The 27,642-nt window shown below is 50.0% G+C and overlaps 2 protein-coding genes across 2 annotated transcripts; both read left to right on the top strand.

Annotated features, from left to right (window-relative positions):
• The first annotated feature begins 516 nt into the window (after positions 1–516).
• Positions 517–23,841, top strand: Setd1a (SET domain containing 1A, histone lysine methyltransferase). The gene is given in 20 exon segments (XM_021655389.2): positions 517–666; positions 994–1,158; positions 1,391–1,486; positions 3,083–3,353; positions 6,540–6,661; positions 6,895–7,124; positions 7,768–8,659; positions 8,801–9,043; positions 9,045–9,590; positions 10,050–10,226; positions 10,397–10,484; positions 11,167–11,324; positions 11,482–11,569; positions 14,484–14,804; positions 19,452–20,510; positions 20,882–21,054; positions 21,134–21,244; positions 21,402–21,521; positions 22,806–22,943; positions 23,020–23,841. Coding segments are annotated over 19 exon segments (5,157 nt in total). The 5' UTR covers positions 517–666; positions 994–1,008; the 3' UTR covers positions 23,194–23,841.
• Positions 23,842–24,222: 381 nt separating this feature from the next.
• On the top strand, positions 24,223–27,533 carry Hsd3b7 (hydroxy-delta-5-steroid dehydrogenase, 3 beta- and steroid delta-isomerase 7). The gene is made up of 7 exons (XM_021655387.2): positions 24,223–24,442; positions 24,812–24,983; positions 25,188–25,343; positions 25,561–25,669; positions 25,740–25,839; positions 25,970–26,132; positions 26,554–27,533. Exons 2-7 carry the CDS (start codon positions 24,812–24,814, stop codon positions 26,964–26,966), a joined length of 1,113 nt encoding a protein of 370 aa, XP_021511062.1. The 5' UTR covers positions 24,223–24,442; the 3' UTR covers positions 26,967–27,533.
• The last annotated feature ends 109 nt before the right edge of the window (positions 27,534–27,642 follow it).

Genomic DNA, 27,642 nt, shown 5'->3' with positions numbered 1-27,642 from the left:
CGATTCGTCACGCTCCCCGAGGCCGGAGCCGCCGGAGAAGGGTGGTGCGGTCCACTCTCCGGGGGATGCGGCCCGTCGCCAGGCTCCCTGGGCTACGACTCCCGAGCCTCCCCGGGCGCCGGCCGAGTCAAGGCCGCCACCCTCGGCCCCGTGGACCCCTCCGCAGTTCTCGTAGCGAAAGTGCGGATGCAGACGCTGCGCCCGCTGGGCCTCGTGCAGGTGGCGGTGGTGTTTGGTGCGCGCGCCGGGGAGGTGGTGGTGGGGGGGCGCCGCCGCCGCCACCGCTGCGGGGCCGGGTCTCGCGCTGCCGCCGCCGCCGCCGCCGCCTCACGCCGCTGAGGTGCCGCGCGCGGTGGGGGGAGGGTGAGCCGCTCGCCACGAGCGGGTGAGTAGGGCCCTGGCGCGCGTGCGCGGAGACGGGGTTTGGGGGGGGGCAGAGCACCGAACGCGCCCGGGCGGGAGGAGAGGGCAGCGGCGCGCGTTACCCACCCCCGCCCCCCCCCCCCGCCCCGCCAGGAATCAGGGACCGAAGCTGGGTCTCAGGCTCGGTCTCGCGGTGTTTCCAACGCCCCGAAGAGGTGCCACCTCTGGTTCAGAGGATCGGGGCGCGGGGACGCGAGCGGCTGTGTAGGAGCGGGAGCGGGGCTTGGCCCGGGCCGCTGGCCGGTGAGGAGGCGGGAGGGGGCGGGGCCTGCCAGGGGACGGGGGAGGGGTCTTGCGTGGAGGCCAAGTGGGGCGCGCTAGGGAGAGCGGGAAGGTAAGGGGGCGCGAGATGGGCCGGGGCCCTGAGGGTAGAATTGGGGGTGGAGAGGAATGGAGTGCTGGAGTGAACCCGGGTCCTCAGGGCAAAATCTGAGGGAGCCGTGGGTCATGCTGAGGTGTGGAAACTAGACTGATGTGAGAACCTGGAATCTGGGCCAGCCATTGAGGGGACAGCAAGGGAGTCAGGCCTAAGTCTTGGACCCCCATTGCGTATTCCTCTTTTCCTGACAGTGTAAATGAGCAAAGATGGACCAGGAAGGTGGGGGAGATGGGCAGAAAGCCCCGAGCTTCCAGTGGCGGAACTACAAGCTCATAGTGGATCCTGCTCTGGACCCTGCCTTGCGCAGGCCTTCTCAAAAGGTGTACCGCTATGATGGAGTCCACTTCAGTGTCAATGTGAGTGTGCTACATCTTTTCTTGACTTCTTTAGGCCTCTTGTCTCCCCTTCCCCCCATTCCCCTGTTGAGTATTCGGCACCCAGACCTCATGTACCTGTAGCTTGTTTGTTTTTGAGACTGAGCAAAAGCTATCCCAGTTCTTCTTATGTGGGTCTCTGAGTGGGCATTGTAGAATCGGTAGCCTGGTAAATTTTCAGCCTGGTTTCATCTCTTCCTGCTCTCTTTATTAGGACTCAAAGTACACGCCAGTGGAAGACCTCCAAGACCCCCGCTGCCATGTCAGGTCCAAAAACAGAGACTTTTCCCTCCCAGTTCCTAAGTTTAAGGTAAGTGTCTGTTGGTTTCTTAGCATGTTGGTCCTTGGTATGGTCAAACAGTGGTCTTCACATAGCCTACCAAAGTGTCTGTTCAGTGGAGCACTGACAGCCAGCTTTCTGAGTCTGTGAGGCTGAGACGTTTTGGACAGGTGTACTTGTATAGCTGAGGTGGCTCTAATATATCTCTGGTGACAGAGGTGTTGATGAGGAATGGGAGGATATTCTGAAACAGCATGGTGGTGGCATACCCACATTATTCAGCAGTTAGGGTACTGCTAAGAGCACTGCCTTCTCGGAGTGCTCTTGTTCTTCGCTGTCATGTGGGTATGTGTTCCTCCATCTTGTTAGAGCAGTTCCATTTCCTACTTTAGTAGGGTATTTATTCTTTAAGCTTTGGACTGAGCCTTAAAAATTGGTAGTTCTTTGTCTCCTTCCAGTTTCATGGTTTTTGTTTTACTGATTGATCTTAAAGTAATTTATGGGGTACTTTCACCCTTCTTTTACTTTGCCTGAGCAATTTCACTTAAAGCTCTATTGCCTGAATGTTCCCTTCGCATACCTTCTTTCAGCCAGCGTCTGACGCAAGACTTAAACACATTACCTTTATCCCTCAGCCCTGCTCTCATCATCCTTGACTTAAACACATTGCCTTTATTTCCTCGGTCCTGCTCTCATCATCCTTGACTAGCAGATCGCAGTACTAGTTGCTCAGGTGCACAAGCTAGAAACCTCGGAGACATTCAGTAGTTCTTTTCTTTTCATCTTAATCCTTCTCTTTTCATTACCATTTTCTTCATGCAGAGTCTGTGTTCACTTCACTTGATTTCTGTGGCTGCCTTCTTAATTTTAGGCTCCATCTTGCTGTCATTTGACTCCGGTTCTAATATTATCTTCCAAGTCTATTTTTCCTCTTATTATATTCTTTTTCATGTGTGAGTGTTCATACAAGAGCTTGCATGACATTGTGCGCATGTACACTTGAGGAAGTTGGTTTCCGCTGTGGGTCTAAGGATCAAACTCAAGTTTCTCAGGCTTGGTGACAAGTGCCCGTACCCACCGAACCATTTTGCTGGCATTCCAAGTCTGGTGTGAGGCATTGACGTGTGGCTCTGACATGTGGCCTTACCACTTTGTTGACACCTTCCTCCTGTAATATTCAAACAGACACTTTTTAGCTTTTCAGATAATATCAAGATGGATACATTTCATGTCTTGAAATCTTAAGTAGTGGAGTAAGAATGATAGTATCTTTTTCCTGAGGAACCTTTTTTTTTTTTTTTTGCCTCCCATATACCCTGTCTACACCTTTGGTACCACTGTGTCATTCATGTTTGGATTATATATATTTGGCTTACCTTTTTTTTTTTTTTTTTGGGGGGGGGGTTTGAGACAAGATTTCTGTATGTGACCTTGGCTGTCTTTAGAACTAGCTCTTGTAGACCAGGCTGACCTCAAACTCAGAGACCCACCTGCCTCTGCCTCCTAATGTAGGCCTCATCACAGTAATCCCAGACTTGTCTTGATCTCGTGGATCTCTGAAGTTTCCCAAACGTTAAGGAAACTGCTCATTTTGGAAACCCCACACCAACTCTTGTCTTTCCACAGCTGGATGAATTCTATATCGGACAGATTCCCCTGAAGGAAGTCACTTTTGCAAGGCTCAATGACAATGTGCGGGAAAGCTTCTTGAAGGACATGTGTCGGAAATATGGCGAGGTGGAGGAGGTGGAGATCCTTCTTCATCCCCGCACTCGCAAGCACCTGGGCCTGGCCCGTGTGCTTTTCACCAGCACTCGGGGTGCCAAGGAAACCGTCAAAAACCTCCACCTGACCTCCGTCATGGGCAATATCATCCATGCCCAGCTTGATATCAAAGGTGAGGGCTGCCTTGCATGCTGCTTTAGCGGGCATATGTGCAAATAGCTACTGGACTCAGTCAAGGGATCAGGGTCATGACTCTATCAAAATCAAATTCTTGAGATCAGGTTTGTTTCTGAACTTAACATTTTTGTTGCTGTTGTTGTTAAGATGTATTTATATAGGTAAGTGCTCTGTTTTCATGTGTGCCTGCATGACAGAAGAGAGCATCAGATCCCATTATAGATGGTTGTGAGCCACCATGTGGGTGCTGGAAATTGAACTCAGGACCTCTGGAAGAAGAGCCAGTTCTCTTAACTGCTGAGCCATCTCTCCAGCCCTGAACTTAGAACTTTTTTAAATGTTACAGAAAAATTATGGTACATGCATATGTACCACATGTTTTTTCTGTTGTTGTTTTGCTTTGTTTTGTTTTTGACAACATGATGATGACAGTACTCCATTTTTAATCACATGGTTCTACCCGTAAGAGTAAAAGCGTACATATCACCACCCACCTAGGATTTTAAAGATTTATTTATATATTTATTTGTATGACTGTTTTGCCTGAATGTATTTCTGTGTATGGCATGTGTGTCTGGTGCCCGTGGAAGGCAAAGGAAGGCATCAAATTTCCCTGGAGAACTATTAAAACTGGAGTTTTAATAGTTGTGAACCATCACGTCGGTGCTGGGAACTGAACCACAGACCTGAAGCCCAGCCAGTCTACTTAACTGCTTAGTCATCTCTCCAGCTGAGGGAGTGTTTTTCTTTTTTTGTTTGTTTTGAAATTATAGGTATTTTGTGCTTTCTTTAGTGGCACATACACTGAAATTGAAATTTTAGGTAATTGAGGAACTGGAATTTTAGGTCAGTAGTAGAATACATGCCGAGCACAGTAATGGCCTGCCCAAAAAACCTCCAGATCTGTGCGGATAAAGATGTGAGTGGAGAAGAGCTTCGTGATGGCACTTGCCTGTAATCCTAGTGCCTGGGAGGTAGAAACAGGAGGACTGTTTGAGGCTAACCCGTCTATAGAGATGATTCCAGACCACCTAGGGCTACATAGTAAGATTTTGTCTTAAAAAACAAGAAGGAGCTCAAGTGGATAATAGTATTTACAAGTTTGAAGACCTGAATTTGAATCTCCATCACTCATAAATCTAGATATAGTTGGGTGTGGCTGTAACATCATCGTTGGGTAGAGATCAGCAGATCTCAGAAATTCACTGACCAGCTAGCCTAATGGCAAGCTTCAGTAGTAGTAAGACGTTCTCTCAAAGGAGTGAGATCGAGTGCAATAATGGGAGATTCCCAGTGTCTTCTTTTGGCATCTGTGTGCACTTGGAAGTGCACAAGTACAGACAAATAAAAGTGAAGGAAAAGGGAGCAGGTTTGAACTGCTTTCAAGGAATTGGAGGGGTAAAATGAGACTCCTGGCAAACTAGGCTACAGTGCCATCTAAGGGAAGTAGCTGTTAGTTGGTGTTTGTAAATGGAAGTGAAGAACTAATGTTCTTCACTAGTGGACATTAGTGGAGAACTAATGTTCTCCAATATGACTTGAGACTTTTGTATGCAAGCTCATGGTTTTTATGTTACTTGTTGTATTTTTGAGACAGATCTCACTACATAGCTTTGGCTGGTCTTAAACTCAGAGATCTGCCTGAGTGCTGGGATTAAAGAACCCTCAATGGAATTTTTTTTTTTTTGGCTTTTATTTGTTTATAGGTTTTTTTAGGCTGCCATTGAATTCTACACCTGGCCTCATCGTTTTTACTTTCGGTGTTTTGTTTTGCATTTAAAGATTTATTTTTGCTTGTATAAATGTGTGTGTGCGTGTGTGCACACGTGCTTGTACACGCGCCACAGAGGCCAGAAGGGGATGGTTGTTGGCTCCCCTGGAATTGGACAGTAGTTATGAAGTACCATGTCAGTGGTCATTACCAAACCCGGGTCCTTTGCAAAAACACAAAGTGCTCTTGAGTGCTGAGCCATCTCTCCAACCCCTTGTTCTTGTTTTTGAGACAGGGTCTCATGTAGCCTAGGCTGGCCTTGATCTTTATTTGTAGCCAAGGATGTTCCAGTCCTCCTTCATCCTGGATTATAGACTTGTGCTACTTACATTGGTTTATGTGGTACTAGGGATGAGACCCAGGGTTTTGTGCATGCTGTTAGGAAGGCAATCTACCAATTGGGTTTCTGAGTCAGTCTTGCCTCAATCTCTCAAGTACAAGGATTATAGGTATATACCATCACACCTGGCAACTCTTCGCTTTTAAGGATTACATCCTTTTAAGATTGTTTTCTTTTTACATGTAATGCTTATATATGTGTGCATGTCATGTCCATTGTGAATGTATGGCTTCATGTGGAGGTTAGAGGGCAACAAGTGGGAATTTGTTCTCTCCTTTTCTCATGTGGGTTCTAGGGATCAAGCTTAGATTGTCAAGCTTTGTGGCAAGCACTTTACCAACAAAAACCTCTCGCCACCCGACCCCTTCCAAGAGCTTTTATGTCATTGTGCAAGGCAAATGAAATCCCCCGTGGGCTGCATTGACTCTTGTGGCTGCAGTTCTCAGTCTAGCTTATAGCATAAGGGGTATGGGGCGCAGCAGCAAGCAGACCTCTGCTTTGAGCAGAATACTTTTCTTGAAGTTTATGAAATACTCTAGATGATATATGTGTGTGAACTATGAGTTTACAAAATACAGTGGTTGGGTTGAACCCAGGGCCTCTCACATGCCAAGTCAAGCGCTGTTGCCTACCCATATTAATGTTTTCACTTTTGTTTTTTTATAGTTAAGAGGTAGGTAGCGATGAGCTAGACTTTATTCTATAAAACTGCAAAAGGGCAGTGCGTGGTAGTACATGCCTATATTCCCCAAACATGGGAAGTAGGGACAATAGTATCAGGAACTCAGCGTTATTTTTTTTCTATTAGCAAGTTTGAAACCAGCCTGGCTATATGAGACCATGTTTCAATAAATAAAAGGAATGAAGCATAGATCTAGTTAAAACAACACCAACCAGGTAGAAATGAAGTAGAAGCTCCCAAGGGTTGAGTTAAGCAGGAGACTGATGTTCTAAAACATTCAGCTCAAGAAATTACAGGAAACTTGAGACCTGAGGAAGAAACAAGACTACCAGATCAGGGAGGTGGTTTTTCCTTTTCTGAGTGTTGATTCCCATTTCTCTCCATGTAGGACAGCAACGCATGAAGTACTATGAACTGATTGTCAATGGCTCCTACACTCCTCAGACTGTGCCCACTGGGGGCAAGGCCCTGAGCGAGAAGTTCCAGGGTTCTGGTGCAGCCACTGAGACGGTGAGAAGCTTGTAGCTGCCATTGTGTTAGGCACATGTACTCATTACCTGGTCACCAGGAGCAGGAGCCATCTGGGAAAGCCCTAACCCTTACTATTAAGTATAGGAAGAGTTAAGGAAAGATGCCTAGGTACCTTCAGAAACAAAGAACTGGATTCTTGGACCGGGGCAGGACACACTTTTAAGTGATGCCTGATCTTTTCTTCCTTTCTCCTTGTCTCACTTTTTCTCCAGACTGAAGCCCGCCGACGATCTTCCTCTGACACAGCTGCCTACCCAGCAGGCACTGCTGTGGGGACCACCCCTGGCAATGGCACTCCCTGCTCCCAAGATACAAACTTCTCCAGCAGTCGACAAGATACGCCATCTTCCTTTGGCCAGTTCACCCCTCAGTCCTCCCAAGGAACCCCCTATACATCTCGGGGCAGCACCCCCTACTCTCAGGACTCTGCCTACTCCAGCAGGTATGGGAAGCACACCTTTCTTGGGCCTGAGCCATTTGATTCTGAGAGCTGCAGCTGGGAAAAACAAGGCCCAAGTCTCTGTGAGAAGAAATTGGAAACTGTTTATTTTAGTCTCTGGTTTCAACTGACAAATTGCTGCTTTCAGGGATACTAGTGCATGACCTGATCAGCTATGTAGAAGCAGGTGTTGAGAAATCTTGATTTGTCTGACTATAGGTGTGTGTTTGTGTGTTTATGTTTGTGTCTTGCATGCACGCAGTGCCCACACAGGCTAGGAGACAGATCCCTCGGAACTGTAGTTACAGGTGGTTGTCCCTCATCACGTAGGTGTCAGAACCCGGATCCTGGATCTTCCGCAAGAGCTGTATATTTCCTTAACTGCTGATCCATTTCTCCAGCTCCTGCTTTTAGATTTTTAAAAGACTTGTATGCATCTATTTTGCCTGCATGTATGTCTTTACACAGTGTTCCTAGTGCTCATGCAGTGGATTACCTGGAGCTGGAGTAAAAAAATGGTTCTGAGCTACCATGTGGGTGCTGGGATAGAATCTGGGTTTTAGATGGGCTTTGACCGTGAGAATAGAAACAGTTGGGTTTGGTCACATAGGTAGCAGCCTAGCTAACTTCCTGGCTTCTTCTTCAGCACTACTTCAACCTCCTTCAAACCCCGACGGTCAGAGAACAGCTATCAAGATTCTTTTTCTCGCCGCCATTTCTCTGCATCTTCAGCTCCTACAACCACCTCTACTGCCACCTCAGCAACTGCTGCAGCCACTGCAGCCTCCTCCTCCTCATCTTCCTCCTCTTCATCGTCCTCTTCATCTTCTTCCTCAGCCTCTCAGTTTCGTGGCTCTGACTCTAGCTACCCAGCATATTATGAAAGCTGGAATCGCTACCAGCGCCATACTTCCTACCCACCTCGCCGGGCAACTAGGGAGGACCCTCCTGGGGCCCCCTTTGCCGAAAATACGGCTGAGCGCTTCCCACCTTCCTATACCTCCTACTTGGCCCCTGAGCCCAACCGATCCACTGACCAAGACTACCGGCCTCCTGCCTCAGAGGCCCCGCCTCCAGAGCCTCCAGAGCCCGGTGGTGGTGGTGGTGGTAGTAGTGGTGGTGGTGGTGGTGGTGGTGGTAGTGGTGGTGGTGGTGGTGGGGCACCCAGCCCTGAGAGAGAAGAAGCTCGGACTTCTCCGCGCCCAGCTTCACCTGCCCGTTCTGGCTCCCCAGCCCCAGAGACCACCAATGAGAGTGTGCCCTTTGCTCAGCACAGCAGCTTGGATTCCCGCATTGAAATGCTGTTGAAGGAACAACGCTCCAAATTTTCTTTCCTGGCCTCTGATACAGAGGAAGAGGAAGAGAACAGCAGCACAGGCCCTGGGGCTAGAGATGCAGGGGCTGAGGTGCCTTCTGGGGCAGGTCATGGGCCCTGCACACCCCCTCCCGCCCCAGCTAATTTTGAAGATGTAGCACCTACAGGCAGTGGAGAGCCAGGGGCTGCCCGAGAATCGCCAAAGGCCAATGGACAGAACCAGGTGAGCCTGGGGCCAGCCATAGGATCTGGGAAGGAATCTGGTAGTTTAGGGGAGAGGGAAGGTGCTCAGACATGAAAACAAGTTTGAGGGCAAGCTCAGGGTGCTCTAGAGCTGTCTGTGACTCTCCTCCATACCCTACAGGCTTCTCCATGTTCTTCCGGAGAAGATATGGAGATCTCTGATGATGACAGGGGTGGTTCTCCACCTCCAGCCCCAACGCCCCCCCAGCAGCCACCGCCGCCACCACCACCACCACCTCCCCCTCCTCCTCCCTACCTTGCTTCCCTTCCCCTGGGTTATCCTCCCCACCAACCTGCCTACCTCCTCCCACCCCACCCAGATGGACTGCCACCCCCTGAGTACCCTCCACCACCTCCACCGCCACCCCCCCCACATCTATGACTTTGTGAACTCCCTGGAACTTATGGATCGACTTGGGGCGCAGTGGGGAGGCATGCCTATGTCCTTCCAGATGCAGACCCAGATGTTAACTCGGCTCCACCAGTTGCGGCAGGGCAAGGGATTGACTGCAGCCTCAGCTGGTCCTCCTGGTGGGGCCTTTGGCGAAGCTTTCCTCCCTTTTCCACCTCCACAAGAGGCAGCCTATGGCTTGCCGTATGCTCTGTACACACAAGGGCAAGAAGGTCGGGCATACTCTCGGGAGGCCTACCACCTGCCCTTGCCTATGGCAGCCGAGCCCCTGCCCTCCTCCTCAGTCTCGGGAGAGGAGGCCCGGCTGCCTCATAGGGAGGAAGCAGAGATGGCAGAAAGCAAAGCCCTACCATCAGCGGGTACTGTGGGTCGTGTGCTGGCCACCCTTGTTCAAGAGATGAAGAGCATTATGCAGCGAGACCTCAACCGCAAGATGGTGGAGAATGTGGCCTTTGGAGCCTTTGACCAGTGGTGGGAGAGCAAGGAAGAGAAGGCCAAGGTGAGGATATTTAGTGCTAGGGACACTGGGACATTTGGTGTTTTGCTAGTTGCCTAGTTCAAAGTAAGGATAAGAGAAAAATGAAATGGATAGTAAGGCTGTGGGCATTATGGACTTGGAGAGTCAGGCAAAGCAAAGAGTAAGCACGGGCCTGGGTCTGAAGAACTTTGTCAGCCACTAAAGAGCTGGTTGCTTTGCTGCTTCCAGGGGTTAGAACTCTTTACTTGTTTCTGGGATTGTCTTCAGTTCTATTATTTGTAACATGGCAAAAATTAGTAACTGTTTCCTAAGGGTGGATGGCCTAAATTATCAGACTTGAGGAACTGCTTTAATTTGCCAGAGATAGTGTCAGCAGAGTAAGTTAATACATGTCTGTTCCTGAGGCACACTGTTGGTTCTTGGGCAGAAGGGAATAGCTGTGCTCTGGGTTCTGCATCTCAGTCTCCCTACTATCTGCAGCCATTCCAGAACGCAGCCAAACAGCAAGCCAAGGAGGAAGACAAGGAAAAGATGAAACTTAAAGAGCCAGGCATGCTGTCCCTTGTAGACTGGGCCAAGAGTGGCGGTATCACAGGCATTGAGGCCTTTGCCTTTGGGTCAGGGCTGCGAGGGGCCCTGCGGTTGCCTTCATTCAAGGTATCCAGGAGTGTGGAGGGTGGGGAGCCGCTGGTGGGCCTCCCTTCCCTCGGGAAATGGTGGATGGAAGTGGGGTGAGGCTGTGGATGGTGGTGGTTGAGGTGTTTGGTTTGGTTTTTTTCCCCCTTCCCTTTTCCTCACTCTCCTCTCTATCTTTCTGTATCTGCCAGGTAAAACGGAAAGAGCCATCAGAAATTTCAGAGGCCAGTGAGGAAAAGAGGCCCAGGCCCTCTACTCCAGCTGAGGAAGATGAAGATGGTAAGTAGGAAATCAGGCAGAAAGAGAAAGGGCTGATCTGCTTAGTCTGACGGGCAACAGGAAAGATGAAGGGTCAGGCTATCTCTCACGGCGAGGCACCTAGTGGGGACCTTGGGGCAGAATGAAAGTGAATGAAAGGGATTCCAAAAGGCATCAGAAGAGAGGCTTTTCCCTGAGGTTAGTTATGTTTCTTAACCTATTCTGGCTGACTTAAGTAATTCAGTGTCTTGGTTTTCCCAAGTACAAAGTAGAAATTTCACTGTCTAGAATCAGAGCGATTCATGGAAGGATTCATCTTCCCAGGTTCACTGCCTAATGCTTCTGTTGTCCGTCCTTCCTAGTTTGCTGAAGCCTGGACTGTTGGTTGGCAGCTCACGTGACAGGCAGCTTCTTTTTGAGTCAGAGTCTTTTCCCTGGAGAACTCTCTGCCTTATATTATTTCTTGGGCCAGATAAAACTAAGTTGGCATCCCTTTTCACCCAGCTTAGAAAATGGTGAAAGAAAATGTGTGGGCTGTAGCTCAAGTTTTATAGCATGTTAGTGTATTCCAGTTCTATACTGAGTTCTGACTTTACTGTCTGTAAGTTTGGCTTGTCAGTAAAGTGGGCAATAGGATTCCCTGCCTCTGGGAGCAGAGCAGTGATTGCTGATATATTGCAACTTCTCTGACTGCCTCTTCCAGATCCTGAGCGAGAGAAGGAAGGTGGGGAACCAGGACGTCCAGGGACCAAGCCTCCAAAGCGAGATGAAGAACGAGGCAAGACCCAAGGCAAGCACCGGAAATCCTTTGCCCTGGACAGTGAAGGAGAGGAGGCATCCCAGGAATCTTCCTCGGAGAAGGTAAGATGCTAGGTGCCTGGTGTCTGCCAGAAGCCTTTCCTGAACTCCTGTTTGCACAGCCAGCTTCTCACTAAGCTGGAACCCAGGCAGCCAGCTGGGCTTGATGGGTGAAAACTTGTCATTTTCCCGCTAGTCTTAATTTTTTCTTTTCTTTAAGGATGAAGATGATGATGATGAAGATGAGGAAGATGAAGAGCGGGAAGAAGCTGTAGATGCCACCAAGAAGGAGGCAGAGGCATCGGAAGGTAAGTGTAGACAGTTTTAGGTTTGGAGAAGAAGAAATTACACTCTCTGGTTTGTCTTTTCCTAAATCCCTATACCCTTCCTACTGGACATCTGGCCAGTCTTGCCCTTTGCAATGACAGTTGTTTTAGCATCATCCTTTGGGAATCTAGGTCTCTTTGGGAAATGAACCTCATTAATTCATGATACTCCTTTCCTGTGGGCAGCAGCAAAAGTTTGTTTATTTTCGCAGGTCTTAGAGGGGTAGGGTATTTATTTTCCTCTTGTCCCTTGATGCTGCCAATCCAGACCATCTTGTCTTAGGGCACATCTCTTGTTGGAAGGTCCAGTCATCAGTCTGTCCTTTTCTCTTCATCTCTCCTGTCGTAATCAGACACTTCCCTCCGCTTGCACACCTGTTGTCTTCCACAGGCTGTATATGGTTTAGTGATCTCCGTTCCTTCAGAAGTATGTTTTAAGGGACTAGAGAGACATAGCACACTGGGTAACACCACCAACAGCTTTATAGAAGACCTGGGTTTGGTTCCTAGCACCTACATGGTGGCTCACAACTGTCTGTAAGTTTATTTCCAGGAGATCCAGTACATTCTTCTCAGGTCCACAGGCATGTGGTGCTCAGGCATACACTCAAATATACACAGAAATAAGTCTTTTTTTTTTTTTTTTTTTAAGATGTATGCATTAAAACCCCCTTTGTGTGTTTTATGAACTTCAAACAAAGCCTTGATATAGACAAGACGTAGTTCCTGTAGACTCGACAGGTTGCACAAGTCCTGTCATTGCAGTGAAATGGAGTAATAACTTCTGGTAATGTGCTAGACTTGAGGGAAGAGCCACTGCTATGCATGGCAGTCAAGGAATTCCCCAAAATACTGTTCCTTCAGTGCCCAGGGATGAGAGTGATCTCCTGAAGACTCACTGAAAAAGAAAGAGCTGGGTTTCCTGGGAAGAAGGAAGACACTCCCTCCTGTGGGTCCTTTGTCTCCCTTCCCATCAGCTGTACCTCCAACATGCATTTTGAATTTGTCTTCTTTGCCCCTCTGTTCTGCTTTTCTCATTTAAGTTCTTAGGGACAAGGTCTCTAGCTGAACTGGCTGTGTTTTTTTTTTTAACTCTTTTCTAGTTCTTCTGCCTAAATGGAGTGCTAGAATTACATGCCATCATGCCTGGTGTCTGTAGTGCTGGGGATCAAACCTAGAGCTTCGTGCTAGACAAGCCTTTTTCTAGACAACTGTTTTGTGCCCCAGCTCCTTGGCTGCAGTTTTGACTGGTTTCTGTCTCCATTTCCTTCCTTCTGTTCTAATCCATTTTCCAAACTGCTAATAGAGTTGTCTTTCTTAAAATGTACATTTTAGGAAATGTTCTCTCTTCTTTATAGGGTCTTTGCCCTACTTCCTATTTTCTGCCAAAGTGACTTATAAGCCTTTTATATAGTCGGTACAGCTCCTGCACATAAGCCCATTTCACTTTTGTCTTTCCATGTTCCAGTTCCGCCCCACCTCTACCACCTTCTGTTTACTCCATTATGAATTCATAGATGCATCTGTTTTCTTAGCTCTTGCTCTCCCTGGCCTCATTGCTGGGATTACAGGCATTTTCCATTCTGCCTCTTCAGGATTCCCTAGTGCTCTCATGCAATACTGATAATACTCCATAAGAGTGGTATATACAAATGTTTTGACTCTGTGCCATGATGTCTGTGTGTGTATAGGGTCAGCTCTCTCCTTCTACCATTGAAGTTTTGATGATTAAACTCAATCTGGTAATAGGTGCCTGCTGAGCTAGTTTGCTGGCCTCTTGTTTGTTTGGTTTTTTTGTTTTTTTGTTTGTTTGTTTGTTTTTGAGGAAGAGTTTCACATACTAGTCTCTAATTTATGTAGATAAGCATGTCCTGCTTCCACCTCCACCTCCAGAGTTCTGGGATGACATGCACCACAATGACTGGCATCCATCCATCCATCAGTTTTTTGAGACAGGGTTTCTCTGTAGCTTGGCTGTCCTGGACTTACTTTATAGACCAACCTGGCCTGAAGCTCAGAGAGATCTGCCTGCTTCCCCCCCTTACCCATTCCCTCCAGTGCTGGGAGTAAAGGCATGTGCCACTACTCCCCCCCCCCTTTTTTTTATTAGGTTTTTAAATTTAGTATATAAACTAGGGGTTTCATTGTGACGCTATACATTATATAACTATGTGCTAGTCATACCTTCCCCAAATTGGTCCTCCTTTTGATTTTTATGGCACATATATTCATTGCTCTCCCTTGCTTTCCCCTCCCTTTAGACTTCTCTACCCCTTCCGCACACCCAGTGTTCTTTTTTTCTTTAAAAGCATGTATTGTTTATTTCAGAATTCTTTGAGTCCATCTTCTGTACAGCCACTGGTCCAAGCTGACTACCTGCCAGTCTCCAGGTCTTCTCTCTCTCTCTCTTTTCTATTATTTATTTTAATTTATTATGTATATAGTGTTCTGGCTGCAGGTATGTTTGCACACAAGAAAAGGGCATCCCATCTCATTATAGATGGTTGTGAGCCACCATATCGTTGCTTGGGAATTGAACTCAGGACCTTGGAAGAGCTGCCAGTGCTCCTAACCTCTGAGCCATTTCCACACCCCACCCCACCCCTTTTTTTTTTTTTTTTTTTTTAACATTTCTGCTTCATCTCCATTTCTTTGTGGTTGGACATCTCCTACTTCTTGGATTTAGGGGAGACCTTCCCAGGCTTGTTCTTTAAGCAGAACCCAGGACTTTCTCTATCTCCAGTTTCTTATAATGATGTTTGTCACCATGAACAGATATTTGCTTATTTAACCTCCTGACTTCTTGGACTTCAGCACCTGACCTAGAGCCTCACATCCAGAGTGTTTAGTGAATGGTCTGTCATCTTGACCACTGATTGCCCTTGTGGATTTCTAGGTGAAGATGAGGACAGTGACTCGTCTTCCCAGTGCTCTCTCTCTGCGGATTCAGATGATGAAAACGGCAGCACGTCAGACTCCGAGAGTACTAGCTCTTCTTCTTCTTCATCGTCGCCTTCCTCCTCCTCCTCCTCTTCCTCATCAGAGTCCTCTGAAGAAGAAGAGGAGCAGTCAGCAGTCATTCCCCAAGCTTCACCACCCCCCAGAGAAGTTCCAGAGACCCTTCCAGCACCTGATGAGAAGCCTGAATCAGACAGGGTTGTTGATTCCCCTGTTATGCCACTCACTGAAAAGGCGACATCGCCCACAATACCTACAGGTAGGTGGTATGGGACAGGTGACATAACTAAGGTATATATTAGTGTCTTAGAGAGTGGTGTCCCCCTTTATACTGGGGGTATATGTATTCGTGGGGGCAGTTAAATGGGTGCATAGGAACATTTAACTCATACCTGAGTTGTACTTTTGCTTTCCTTTGTAGGTGTGTATGGTCCTTGTTATTCTGTAGCACATGCATGTGATGGTCTTGCTGTAGGGACTGTTTACTCGTAGAGTAGAAGTTTATCTGGCAGGAACTGTTCTCATCCTCACAAAGCTTTCAGTCTACAGGGAGATAGGGGCTGGTTAAGCAGTAAATGCATAGAAATAATTTTGATTTCAAACCAGTAAGTACTATGAAGGAAAAGTGCAAGAAACTCAGACTCCTGAGAGCATCTGTGGGCCTGAGGACATCCTCCTGCTGAAGCACAGTTGGGCTGACGTCTAGACAAAACAGACAATGAGAAGGAATTAGCAGATCTATAGGTGCTACAGAAGGCATAAAACAGCAAATTGGAAGACCTGGAAGAAAGCTTCCCCTAGGTTGAGAGCTTAGGATGACAGCTGGTAATGAGCAGCCTGTGCAAAATGCAGAGCCCATGTAAGAAACTCTATCTTTGTTTGAGAGCCACAGAAAGCCATGACTAAGACCAGCACGGTGCCTGGTCCCAGCACTTGGGAGGCAGGCAGATCTCTGAGTTTGAGAACAGCCTGGTCTACAAAGCCAGTCTAGGACAGCCAGGGCTATACAGAGAAACCTGTCTTGAAAAACCAGAAAAGAAGAAGAAGAAAGCCATGACTAGGTGATGTGGTGGCACTTGCCTTTAATCCCAGCACTTGGGAGGCAGAGGCAAGTAGATCTCTTGAGTTAAAGAGTCTAGCCTGGTCTACAGAGTGAGTGCCAGGACAACCAAGGCTACACAGAAAAACCCTGTCTCAAAAAAGAAAGAAAGAAAGAAAACAATGACTAGATAATAGTGATTTGAAAGATGCATTACAAAGCCAGTACGGTGGAGCATATCTATAATCCCAGCACTCGGGAGACAGAAGCTTCAGGTGGAGGTCTGTGAGTTCAAGGCCATCCTGGTTTACAAAGCCAGTCCAGGACAGCCAGGGCTACACAGAGAAACCCTGTCTTGGGGAAAAAAAAAAAAAAAAAAAAAAAAGATGTACAACACAGAGAAGTTGGAGAAGAGCCAGAGTGTTGAAGGGAGACTATAGGGAAAATAGGGACTAAGATAGGGAAGGATGGAGAATGGGAAAGACACTGGGACTTAGGGGTCCCTCAGTGTAATTCAGTTACATTGTAAAAACTCTTAGCATACACAGGTTGGTTGACCTGTTCTGGTACACTCACACACTCACATCTCCTGAATTTCTGGGCAACAGCAGGCCACTAGGCCACTTAAGAGGGCATTGTTCTCCCATTTTCTGGGTCACATCTGAGAAGATCATTCTGGCAGGAAGAAAGATCTGGAAAAGAGGAAGGCCGAATAAGGGTAGCATTAGAGGGGATACAGGAGAATACAGTCTGGGACTGGGGATGTAGCTCAGTAGGTAAAATGCTTGTCACACAAGCTTGAGAACCTTTGGTTTCATCTGTAGCAGCCACATAGAGCTGTGGTTGTTTGCACATGTATCCCAGGAAAGCAGAGACAGATCTCTGGAGCTGAACTCCTTGTCCCAGTGAAAGACCCTATCTCAAAAAAACAGGGTGAACAGTTGAGGAACTACGTTTGAGGCTGAGAGACAGAAACAGGAAATAGGTGGAGATAGGGATGAAGACAGGATAGATAACTTAAGTGACCTGGAATTATGGGCACAGATGACTTGGAATTGAGTTGAGGTATCTGGACCTCCAGTTTGAAACATGAACAATACAATTATAGTACTAAGGCCCTGGGAAGAAGAGTCTGCCCAAGAGAAATAAGAGCATTGATGTGAACTCAGTTGTCCACCCTAGAGAACATAGGATGAGAGAGGGTGGGCAAAGGACAAATTGAGGGAAGGCTAAATTCTGTACATCTAGCAAAGCATGGCTTTAAAGCGCTAGGAGTTAAAACCAGGCGATGTGGTTGTGGTACATTCCTGTAATCCCAGCACTGGAAGTGGAGGCAGGAGGGTCAAAATTCAAGGTCATATTCAACTATAGTAAGTTTGAAGGTAGGCTGGCATACATATGAGACCATATCTTGTTTTTCTAGGTGTGTGTGTGGTTTTTTTTTTTTTTATTTTTTTTTTTATTTTTTTTATTTATACAACTTGCTGCCTGCATGTACACCTGTGCACCAGAAGAGGGCGCCAGATCTCACTATAGATGGTTGTGAGCCACCATGTGGGTGCTGGGAATTGAACTCAGGAACTCTGGAAGAACAGCCAGTGCTCTTAACCTTTGAGCCATCTCTGCAGCCCTCTAGGTGTGTTTATGTACCACATGCATACAAGACCCATGGAGACGAGAGCTGGATGTCAGATCCCCTAGAACTAGAATTATGGACAGTTGAAAATCACCACGTTGGGTGCTGGGAACGGAATCTGGGCCCTGTATAAGAGCAGAAGACAGTCTTAACTGCTGAGCCATTTTTCCAGCTCCTATTTTTAAAAAAGAGAGGGATACTAGAGAACTGGTTCAGTGGGTAAGAACACTGGCAGCTCTTGCAGAGGACTCAGATTCCATTCCCAGCACCCACACACAGGCTTACATCTATCTGTAATTCTTGTTCCAGGGAATCCACAGGCAGGAAAGCAACCATACACAGAAAAGATTTTTGGATTTTATTTATTTATTTATTTATTTATTTTTAAAGGAAGGAATAGCCAGGTATGGTGGCACATGAGTATAGTCCGAGCTGCTTGAGAGTCAGGCAGTGGGATATGAAGTTTGAGGCCATCCTAGGCAATTCAGGGCTAATCTAGACAATTTAGCAAGACCCTTTATCTAAATAAAATTTTACAAAGGGCCAGCAGTCTAGCTCAGGATAGTATTTACTTAGCGTGCATGAGGTCCTCGGTTCAATGTCCAGTGCTAACTGAATAAGTAAATAATGAAAAGGCAGGAGTAGTTATAATAAGATAGAAGTGACTTGGACCTGGTCATTGGTATTAGAAATTTCAAGTGAATGGTTCAGACTGAAGTCAGGTATTAAGGAATGAGGAGAAGTAAGGATGATAGCTAGTTTTTTCCTAAGGGTGGGGAGTACCTGGCTTTGTGGCTTAGTGCCAGGAAACGGAGAAGACTTGAAACTGTAGCGTCCACCTTTCTCTGGAAAATGTCAGTTTAATAAACGGTAGCCTAATTGAAGAAAAATCATTGAGTGTCTAGTGACAGCAGCCAATTTCAGTCAGTTTAAATACCAAAAAGGAAAGCTGGATATGGTGGTGCATGCCTGGGATCCCAGCATTTACAGAAGTATCAGGTTCAACCTGGGCTTCAGTGACTTCCAGGCTAGTCTTTGCTACATGAGACCTCTCTCAAAGAGGAGGGCTATTGTTGGGTGGGTGTGGGCATATTTCAGAAACAAGTAGAATGCCTTGGTCTTGCAGTCCTTTGTCTTGTAGTTTGGTATATTTTTGCTTTCCCCAAGAAAGAGGTTTCTTTTGTTTCTCTGTTCCAGTGCAGTGTTTACATCCACCAAACCACTAGACTAGCAACAGGTCAACCAACCTACTCCCACCTTAGACCTTCTTAGGAAAGTTTCTGATTGGGCCAGCTTGGATCAGGTGGCAGTCTTTGTGGTATCAGTTAATGATAGCTCTGAGGGAAAAAACTCGGAGGAACTGACTTCTAGGACCTTGTTTTTTAAGAATTTAAGGACGTAGGAGAGCGATTCTCAAGAAAAAGGGTAGTTGTGTTCACCATGGGTAACCCAGAAATTGTATCCTCAGTTGTATCCTGGGGAAGTGAGGGAGCACAGAGAGATGTGTGAGGAAGCTGAGGTGGATGCTAAGTTATGTAGTTTGCCATCGTCCAAGACCCATGTGATAGCCAGAGCCTAGGACACAACACATTGAAGGACCTTACTCAGTGCTCCCAAGTAAGGAACACTCGGCTTAAGGCAGTGTAGACAGCGGAGCACTGCCTGCCTAGCCAAATGTGTGATGCTGGCTGCCATTTAGTTCTGAAATGTGAAAATGAGCCAGATGTGAAAGCTCTGAGCCTACAAGTGGGCTATGTTCTCTTTCAGTGGTCTTTTAAACAGGCTAGAATTCCAGTGTTTCATGGGCTCCTTTCCCTCCCCAGTTCCCCAGTTTTCCTAGTTTGGTTAGACGTTTGATTTGGTTGGGCATCCGTTTGAAGAAAAGCTTATCTGTCTGCTCTGAGTTTTCCCCATACCTTACATGGACCAGACTCAGTATATGCTTGTCAGTTGGAATAATGAAGAGGTGGAGAGCCCCATTCTCTTCATGGAGCCCATAGTGCTGAGAATTATATGGGCAGGAGACAGGCAGACAGAGCATCTCCTGTGTAACAAGCGCTCTGTGTATATATCAGCATGCAGGTACTAGATGGCTGCTGAGGCAGAATAGGGTAGGACTTGATGAAGTAAGGCTGCATTGCTCCAGTACTGCTGAGTCCAGCTCTCTGGCCCTGACAGATTTGTCTGATGAGGCTGACACTCTGGCCTTTGCCATTTGCTTCCATCCCCAGGTCCCACTGAGGAACCACCTCCTAATGTACCACAGCCTACCCCAGAGCCGCCAGCTGGACCTCCAGACCCTGCTCCCCGCCTGGATGAACGCCCCTCTTCTCCTATCCCTCTCCTTCCCCCACCCAAGAAACGCCGGAAAACTGTTTCCTTCTCTGCTACAGAGGAGGCACCAGCCCCAGAGCCTCCCCCAGCTGCCCCACCACAGGCCAAGTCACCTGGTCCAGTCTCTCGAAAAGTTCCCCGGGTTGTGGAGCGGACCATTCGTAACCTGCCCCTGGACCATGCGTCTCTGGTCAAGAGTTGGCCTGAGGAGGTGGCCCGAGGGGGTCGGAATCGGGCTGGAGGTCGTGTTCGCTCTACTGAGGAAGAAGAGGCCACTGAGTCAGGGACAGAAGTGGACCTGGCAGTGCTGGCTGACCTGGCCTTGACCCCAGCCCGACGTGGGTTGGCTACCTTACCCACTGGTGATGACTCAGAGGCCACAGAGACCTCAGACGAGGCTGAGCGCCCAAGCCCTCTACTCAGCCACATCCTCTTAGAACACAACTATGCTCTGGCCATCAAGCCCCCACCTGCCACACCAGCACCTCGGCCCCTGGAGCCAGCTCCTGCCCTTGCTGCACTCTTTAGCTCCCCAGCTGATGAGGTCTTGGAGGCCCCTGAGGTGGTAGTGGCTGAGGCAGAGGAGTCAAAACAACAGCTGCAACAGCAGCAGATTCCAGAGCAGGAAGGGGAGGATGAGGAGGAAGAAGAAGAGGAGTCCGAGTCTTCAGAAAGCAGCAGCAGCAGCAGCAGCAGTGATGAGGAAGGGGCCATCAGGAGGCGCAGCCTCCGCTCGCACGCTCGACGAAGACGGCCACCACTCCCACCCCCACCCCCACCGCCTCCTTCCTTTGAGCCAAGGAGTGAATTTGAGCAGATGACCATCCTATATGACATTTGGAACTCAGGCTTGGACTTGGAAGACATGAGCTATTTGCGGCTCACGTACGAGCGGCTGCTGCAGCAGACCAGTGGTGCTGACTGGCTTAACGACACCCACTGGGTCCATCACACAAATATCCTAAGCCACAGAGCTCATCCTCCTTGCACCCTACAGCAAAACACAGGGCTGGGGCATGGGCAGCCTTCCCTGGGGTCACATGGCAGGAAATGTCATCCCAGGGCTGCCCTGGTCTCCTGTCTTAACTTACTGTGCTTTGCTTAGCCCTGAGGTTCTCCTCCAGCTGCCAGCTCTTTCCTCTCTGCCTTGTGTCTCTTTTGGCAGAACGGATAACGTCTAGACTTAGCCTTCTCCAGTCTGTCTCCTAACACAGTATTCTCACCATCAGACCAGCTACCCTGTGGGCTGGGCCTGGGTTGGTCAGGAGGTGTGGGCCCCAAGGGACTGGCCAGTGAGAAACCTGTTCTCTTCCTTAACACCCTGCACTCACCAACCTAAGCACTCCAAAGCGCAAACGGCGGCCCCAAGATGGGCCCCGGGAGCATCAGACAGGCTCTGCACGCAGCGAAGGTTATTACCCCATCAGCAAGAAGGAGAAAGACAGGTACCTGGATGTGTGCCCTGTCTCAGCCCGACAGCTGGAAGGTGGAGACACTCAGGTAGAGTCCTGCCCGGAGCCCTCGCTTGCTACTTCTTCGTGTCCTTTGAGCACTTACCACCTCCTTGTCTTGCTCACAGGGGACAAATAGGGTGCTTTCTGAGCGACGGTCAGAGCAGCGGCGGTTACTAAGCGCCATTGGCACCTCAGCCATCGTGGATAGTGATCTGCTAAAGCTAAACCAGCTCAAGGTCAGGAGGGGAAACTGGAAGAGGGAGGAGACCCAGTGAAAAACACTGCAGCAAGGAGAGTTGCCCCTGGTGGGATCCTGTGGGGCGGGGTGCTGAAGGGAAGGGGAGGTGATGTTTGTGGGAGCACCCAGCAGTTAAAGCCGCTTTCTGCCCCTAGTTCCGGAAGAAGAAGCTCCGATTTGGCCGGAGCCGGATCCACGAGTGGGGTCTGTTTGCCATGGAGCCCATTGCAGCCGATGAAATGGTGATAGAATATGTTGGCCAGAATATCCGCCAGGTGAGACTCCACTCCTAGCCCCAGGCGGGTGGCTGACTGGACAGTAGCATGGGGTTTTCTGTTACATTTGATCCTTTGTACAGAGCATCACTCCTTGCCACCATTGCCACTGCCCCAGGTCTGAGACTTCTCTTATCAAACTTAGTATTAGTAGTGTAGCAGGGACACTGGGCAGTAACAATAGTAGAGAACAGTGCTCCATACTAGAGGGCGACAGGGACTGTGGGCCCAGAGCCCTGCAGAGACGGCGACGGGGTACTCAGCCTGGAAGCCAAAGGGTGATGAATTTCCGGGGCCGTGGGCTGTGTACATTCTGTTCTGGGGACAGTGTGTACAAAGGCTAAGAAGCTACGTCCTCCTAGGAGGACAAGACCAGTGCCTCTGTTCAGGTGACCTCGTCAGGGCCAGTGACCGATAGGAGCCTGGAAGCGTGGTCTTGTATATGAGGAGTGGCCTCCAATAGCTGTGGAAAAACGAGCTCATGTGGGCTGGCCTCAGTGGGGCTTAATGGCAGATCATACCCTAGGTATGGATGAGGTAGTGGCAACAGGGATGACAGAAATCTAGTCGGTGGGTTCAGAATAGTTGACAGAACCAGGTATTTGGTTGTAGAGAGTGAAAATAAGGTGGTGGTGGCAAAGCCTTTCTCAGGGCATCCCCGTTAGCCTCTAGGAATGTGGTTGGGAGCAGCAGAAGGAACAGAAATGGGATCAAGATTTGTTCAAGTGCAGACGTGAGGCTCAGGTTCCCAGGGGTGTAGGAATGACATTCCACAGCCCTTCTGAGGCAGACTTGGCTGGAGATTGAAACCTGGGAGGAGTCCTCACCACGGAGCTCATGGTTAGAACTCTGCAGAGGGGTGAGGTCACCCGTCAAGAGTGTGGCGAATGCATTGCCTGTTTCCTGGGAATAGCTGCCCCTTGCTGAACAAGGCTTTGTCCTGGCACAGACCATCTGCCATCTGCTCTCACCAGCTGCCCAATAGGTGCTTGTTTGGGAAGGATAGTCCTAGGAAAGGATTCAGTTCAAGGCATGGCCACTGTCCTTTCAGAAGCTATGGGACTGCAGCATGCTGTGGGTTCCACTGTGGTCACACAGGTTCCTAGAAGAGCCAGTGCTCATTTCTCCCGAGTCTTCCTGTGGCAGGACTTTGGGTTAAGATGGGTGGGAGCAGGCAGACCCAGAGACTGACCCGGGAGCCGGTGGCTTGTCCAGAGGGACTGCTGGAAGCAGGTCTAGCCTGCAGCGGTTGAGGTCCGTGACATGTGCATCTTACCCTACCAGATGGTAGCTGACATGCGGGAGAAGCGCTATGTTCAGGAGGGCATTGGCAGCAGCTACCTTTTCCGAGTGGATCACGACACCATCATTGATGCCACCAAGTGTGGCAACCTTGCCAGGTTCATCAACCACTGCTGCACGGTGCGCTCAGGGCTGGGCCAGGGCTGGGCTGGGCAGGGGTGAGGTGGGGTTGCGGCTTACACTGCCCCTCCTACAGCCCAACTGCTACGCTAAGGTGATCACCATCGAGTCTCAGAAGAAGATCGTGATCTACTCCAAACAGCCCATTGGCGTGGACGAGGAGATCACCTACGACTACAAGTTCCCGCTGGAGGACAACAAGATCCCGTGTCTGTGCGGCACTGAAAGCTGCCGTGGCTCCCTCAACTGAGGTGGGGCAGGACTGCTGCCCACACCCCTATTTATTCCCCCTCGGTGCCCTCAGCTCCCAGCACCCCCAGCCTTAGTGGACTCAGCAGAGCCCACATGCCCCCATCTCCACATGTGGGGTAGGGGCCCTGAGCCCAGCAAGGGAGCCTCAGTCCTTTGAGGTAACTTCTGCCTCCCCTATACCCTGTGCCCAACCACCCTCTTAATTTTTTTTTTCTTTGCGAAGAAGAAGCTGTAAATGTTTTGTAGCTGCCAGCAGCTGTTTCCTGTGGAAACCTGGGGTACCAGCCTGTATAGATGCTATTCTTGGGGGCTGCAAAGCCCTTTGCTTCATGTTAATGGGGTCTTCCCCTTCTGCCCTATGTGCACCCCTCCCCAGTTTAGGGGTCTCTGGGGCAGTGGCCATGTTCTCCCCCTGGGGGGGCCTTTGGCCCCTAGTCCTGGGAACTCTGTGCCTGGAACCCTGCCTCATCTGTTCCTGCCAGACCCTGTGGGTCACCCTCCCACCCTGGTGTCTCAGGGCGCTGGCTCAGTGGGCCAGGATGGTGGGGGGCAGGCCCTTCTTGTTGGGCTGGATTGTATATAATGTTAATAGTGAAAACCCAACGCCACATTTTTATAATTGTGATTAAACTTTATTGTACAAAAATGCTTGGTCAGTATCTTTGGGAAGAGCAGGTTGGGATGCGGGTGACACGCCAGAGAGGGAAAAATGGGTAGCCTGAAATTTGGGATGAATAGACCCGCAGACAGCAATACTGCTTTGGACCAACCACCTAACGAGCTGCAACAACCGTGCCAGTATCTCCCCAGGGAGGCTAGCCAGAGTTGTACCAAAATGAGGCTTCCCCTGCTCTCCCTCTCCAGAACCACAGCTGGTGCTGGGCCTCCAGCCTACTGGGAAACCCAGCAAGAGGGAAGAACCAAGGTCATGTAGCAGTGATGAGGTCACCCCACCTCCTCTACTCCATTATCCCCAAATACTGCATTCCCGAGTGGGCAGCTTCTGTCCCCTGCCTGCTGCTGGACAGTGCACTGACCACCAGGGGGCACTCTGGGAAGAGAATTCCCTTCTTCAAACCCCCTTGCCCGCCCATAGGGGTGGAGGCTAGGCTGGTCTCCTTCCTGGAATTGGCCAGGAGGGTGGAGCAAAAGGAAAGGAAGGAAGCCTGTGTGCACCTAGCTGGCCCATCAGCCCGGGACACAACCTCTCCCAGTGGCCAGTTTGGGCGCCCTAGGACCAGCTACAGGTAGGTAGAGATGATCCTGAGCCCCAGATGACCCTTAAGTCGCAGCCCTTCCCACCTCCCTCTACCCTCCCAATCCAACTCCTTGCCTTCTTTCCCATCCTTTAGTAACCCCACTTGCTTTTTCCATCCACCTCAAGCCCTAATCTCTTTCTGTGCCCAATTCTTCTGTGCCCAATTCTACTGACTCGGCAGTTAAGGTCAAAGGCCAGGGAGCCTTATCGCTACAACACAGGACTGTAAGCCACAGCGACTACTCGGTCCCTTCCACCCGTATCACTGTCGCCATGCACTAGATCCCTTCTGGGCATAACACACAGTTGGAGCAGGTGCTATCGGGCAATTCCCGTGAGCTAAGTTCTCTTCCCACAGATGGGCATGGCAGACTGCGCACAGGGGCCAGCGCTGGTGTACCTGGTCACGGGTGGCTGCGGCTTCCTGGGGGAGCATATCGTCCGAATGCTGCTGGAGCGGGAGCCCAGGCTCCGGGAGCTGCGTGTCTTTGATCTGCACCTGAGCCCCTGGCTGGAGGAGCTGAAAACAGGTGACTGGAGCGGGGCAGTGGCGGGAGGAGGGTGTGGTGTCCCACTCCTTCCCCAACTGCGGTAACTCCACTTGTGGAAAAGATGATTCCTGTTTGTGTGCTCCGGCCCACGGGAACGTGTGAGTCACTGGGAACACGTGGCCCCCAGGGTGTATGCACGCCAAAACTCAGCATCTCTGACACCGCCTTGGGCCTCCCCACCAGGGCCTGTGCAAGTGACCGCCATCCAGGGGGATGTGACTCAGGCCCAGGAGGTGGTAGCAGCCGTGGCTGGATCTCATGTGGTCATCCACACAGCTGGGCTGGTGGATGTGTTTGGCAAGGCCAGTCCAAAGACCATCCACAAAGTCAACGTGCAGGGTGAGGTGCTGCCCGCCTGTCCTTCCCTAGTGTGTGACCTGAAATCACTGGGACTCCCGTGATTTGTATTTGAGGGCCTGTCTTTCTGATAACCTCGCCCCATCACTGCTGACCCACCCTCTCCTGACCTGTGGTGGTTCTCCTTGGACACTGGGTGGGACAGAAAAAGATGTTAAGACAGGAAGACACGGCTTGCATCTGTCCCTTCCCTTCCCAGGCACACGGAATGTGATTGACGCTTGTGTGCAGACTGGGACTCAGTTGCTGGTCTACACAAGTAGCATGGAAGTCGTGGGGCCTAATGCCAAGGGCCAACCCTTCTACAGGTGAGCTTAGCCCCACTTAATTTCAGAGCCCATTTCCCTCCAGCACTGAGCCCTTTCTCTCTCTCTCTAGGGGCAATGAAGACACCCCATATGAGGCAGTCCACAAGCACCCCTACCCACGCAGCAAAGCCCTTGCTGAGCAGCTGGTCCTGGAGGCCAATGGAAGGAAGGTACACTGCAAAGATCTATAGGGCTTGGGGTGCAGAGGCAGAGCGCGACCCCCAGGCTTGTCTGCATCCATCTCCAGCCCCCGGTGGCCATGGTGAAGGGGTGTCCCCCAACACTTCCCTTTGCCACCAGGTCAACGGAGGGTTGCCCCTGGTGACATGTGCCCTTCGACCCACGGGCATCTATGGTGAAGGTCATCAGCTCATGAAAGACTTCTACCACAAGGGCCAGCAAATGGGGGGTCGGCTATTTCGGGCCGTCCCAGCTTCTGTGGAGCACGGCCGAGTGTATGTTGGTAAGGACAAGGCAGAGCAGTGGGCGATCAGAGCAAGAGGACTGTCCCTAAAGGTGGCGGAGTCATGGGTGTACTCCTGGTTCCACGAGGGCTCGGGCAGACAGTGACCATGTGGGCGCTTAATGCGTGGGCTGCGAAAGAAACCACATCCACGCCAGTTGGGATGACTGACATAAAAACATGTCGTAGGTTATGCCAAGCGTTGGAGCAATAGGAGTGGTAGCTCTCCAGAGAAAGGGGCAGCATCTATACAGGCACCAAGCGGCGGCCGTGTGCCCAGGAGGGCTGGTAACGACAGGGCCTTGGGGAGAGTCAGCCTTGACCAGGCAGCAGTGAGGTGCGGGCGGCGCGTACATGGGGCCAGAGAAGGCCCTGGCCCAGGTCCCTCAGTGGTTGTGTCTCCCTCCCTCCCTACTGGCAGGCAATGTGGCTTGGATGCATGTGCTGGTGGCCCGGGAGCTGGAGCGTCGGGCAGCACTCATGGGTGGCCAGGCTTATTTCTGCTATGATAAGTCACCTTATAAAAGCTATGAGGACTTCAACATGGAGTTCCTGGGTCCCTGTGGACTTCGGCTGATAGGCAGCCAACCCCTGCTGCCCTACTGGCTGCTGATGCTGCTGGCTGCCCTCAATGCCCTGCTACAGTGGCTGCTTCGCCCCCTGGTGCTGTACACACCCATGCTGAATCCCTACACACTGGCTGTCGCCAACACCACCTTTACCGTCAGTACCAACAAGGCACAGCGCCATTTTGGCTACAAGCCCCTCTTCTCATGGGAAGAGAGCAGGGCCCGCACCATTCACTGGGTACAGACCACGGAGGGTTCAGCCTGATGATGGCAGGGCCAGGGCCTGGAGGTCACTGTGGCACATACTCCAGATCCTGAGCCCTCAGAGCCGGGAGGGAGAGAAATGGCTGCTGTTGGGAGCTGCCACACTCTAACTACACAGACCCTGGGCCTGGTTGGTATCTCAGTCTCCGAGTTGCAGTACAGAGTTTGGGGAAAGGCCCATCTTTGGTGCCAACCGAGGCCTGCCGGCTGGTTGGCAAAACTGATTCCTGAGTGGTCTCACTACCCCTTTCCCATTTCTGCTTTCTCAAGCAAAAAGGGGCAAAGATTCCAGAGAGCTTGTGCTGGTCCGCTTCCTCCAGGTCCATTTTCAGACCTGGCCCCTGCCTCACCGGGCTCTCCTTAAGGGGTTAGGGTTTGATCACTTTATGAAGTGTATTTCTTTTAGACATTTACCTTTTAATTTGCTTTAAAGAAAGCTGAAGAAATAAATGATTTGTCCATGTCTTGCCTCTCCTACCAAGTTCAGCTCCTGTGATATTGTTAGCGTCCTGCCTCAGGATGCCACCATGCTGTATCTGGCCAAGCCTGGATTAAAATCGTTTTTCAAGTCTGTGTCTACCTATTGCCCCCTCCCCCGCCCCCACGCACTCACCCACCTGTCTCTCCCTCACCACGGCGCCGGTCCCGAGTGGGGACGGAAGGAAGTGAGCACACGG

Source organism: Meriones unguiculatus, chromosome 14 (genome assembly GCF_030254825.1).
Source record: "Meriones unguiculatus strain TT.TT164.6M chromosome 14, Bangor_MerUng_6.1, whole genome shotgun sequence".
NCBI lineage: Eukaryota > Metazoa > Chordata > Mammalia > Rodentia > Muridae > Meriones > Meriones unguiculatus.
This window is presented reverse-complemented; position numbering and strand designations above follow the sequence as displayed.

Excerpts from the sequence above, each read along its gene's own strand:
- Hsd3b7 (XM_021655387.2), top strand. The coding sequence starts at position 24,812 with ATGGGCATGGCAGACTGCGCACAGGGGCCAGCGCTGGTGTACCTGGTC. Across the intron at positions 25,670-25,739 it reads AAGGGCCAACCCTTCTACAG|GGGCAATGAAGACACCCCAT; the intron begins GTGAGCTTAGCC and ends CTCTCTCTCTAG. Across the intron at positions 25,840-25,969 it reads TGGAGGCCAATGGAAGGAAG|GTCAACGGAGGGTTGCCCCT; the intron begins GTACACTGCAAA and ends CTTTGCCACCAG.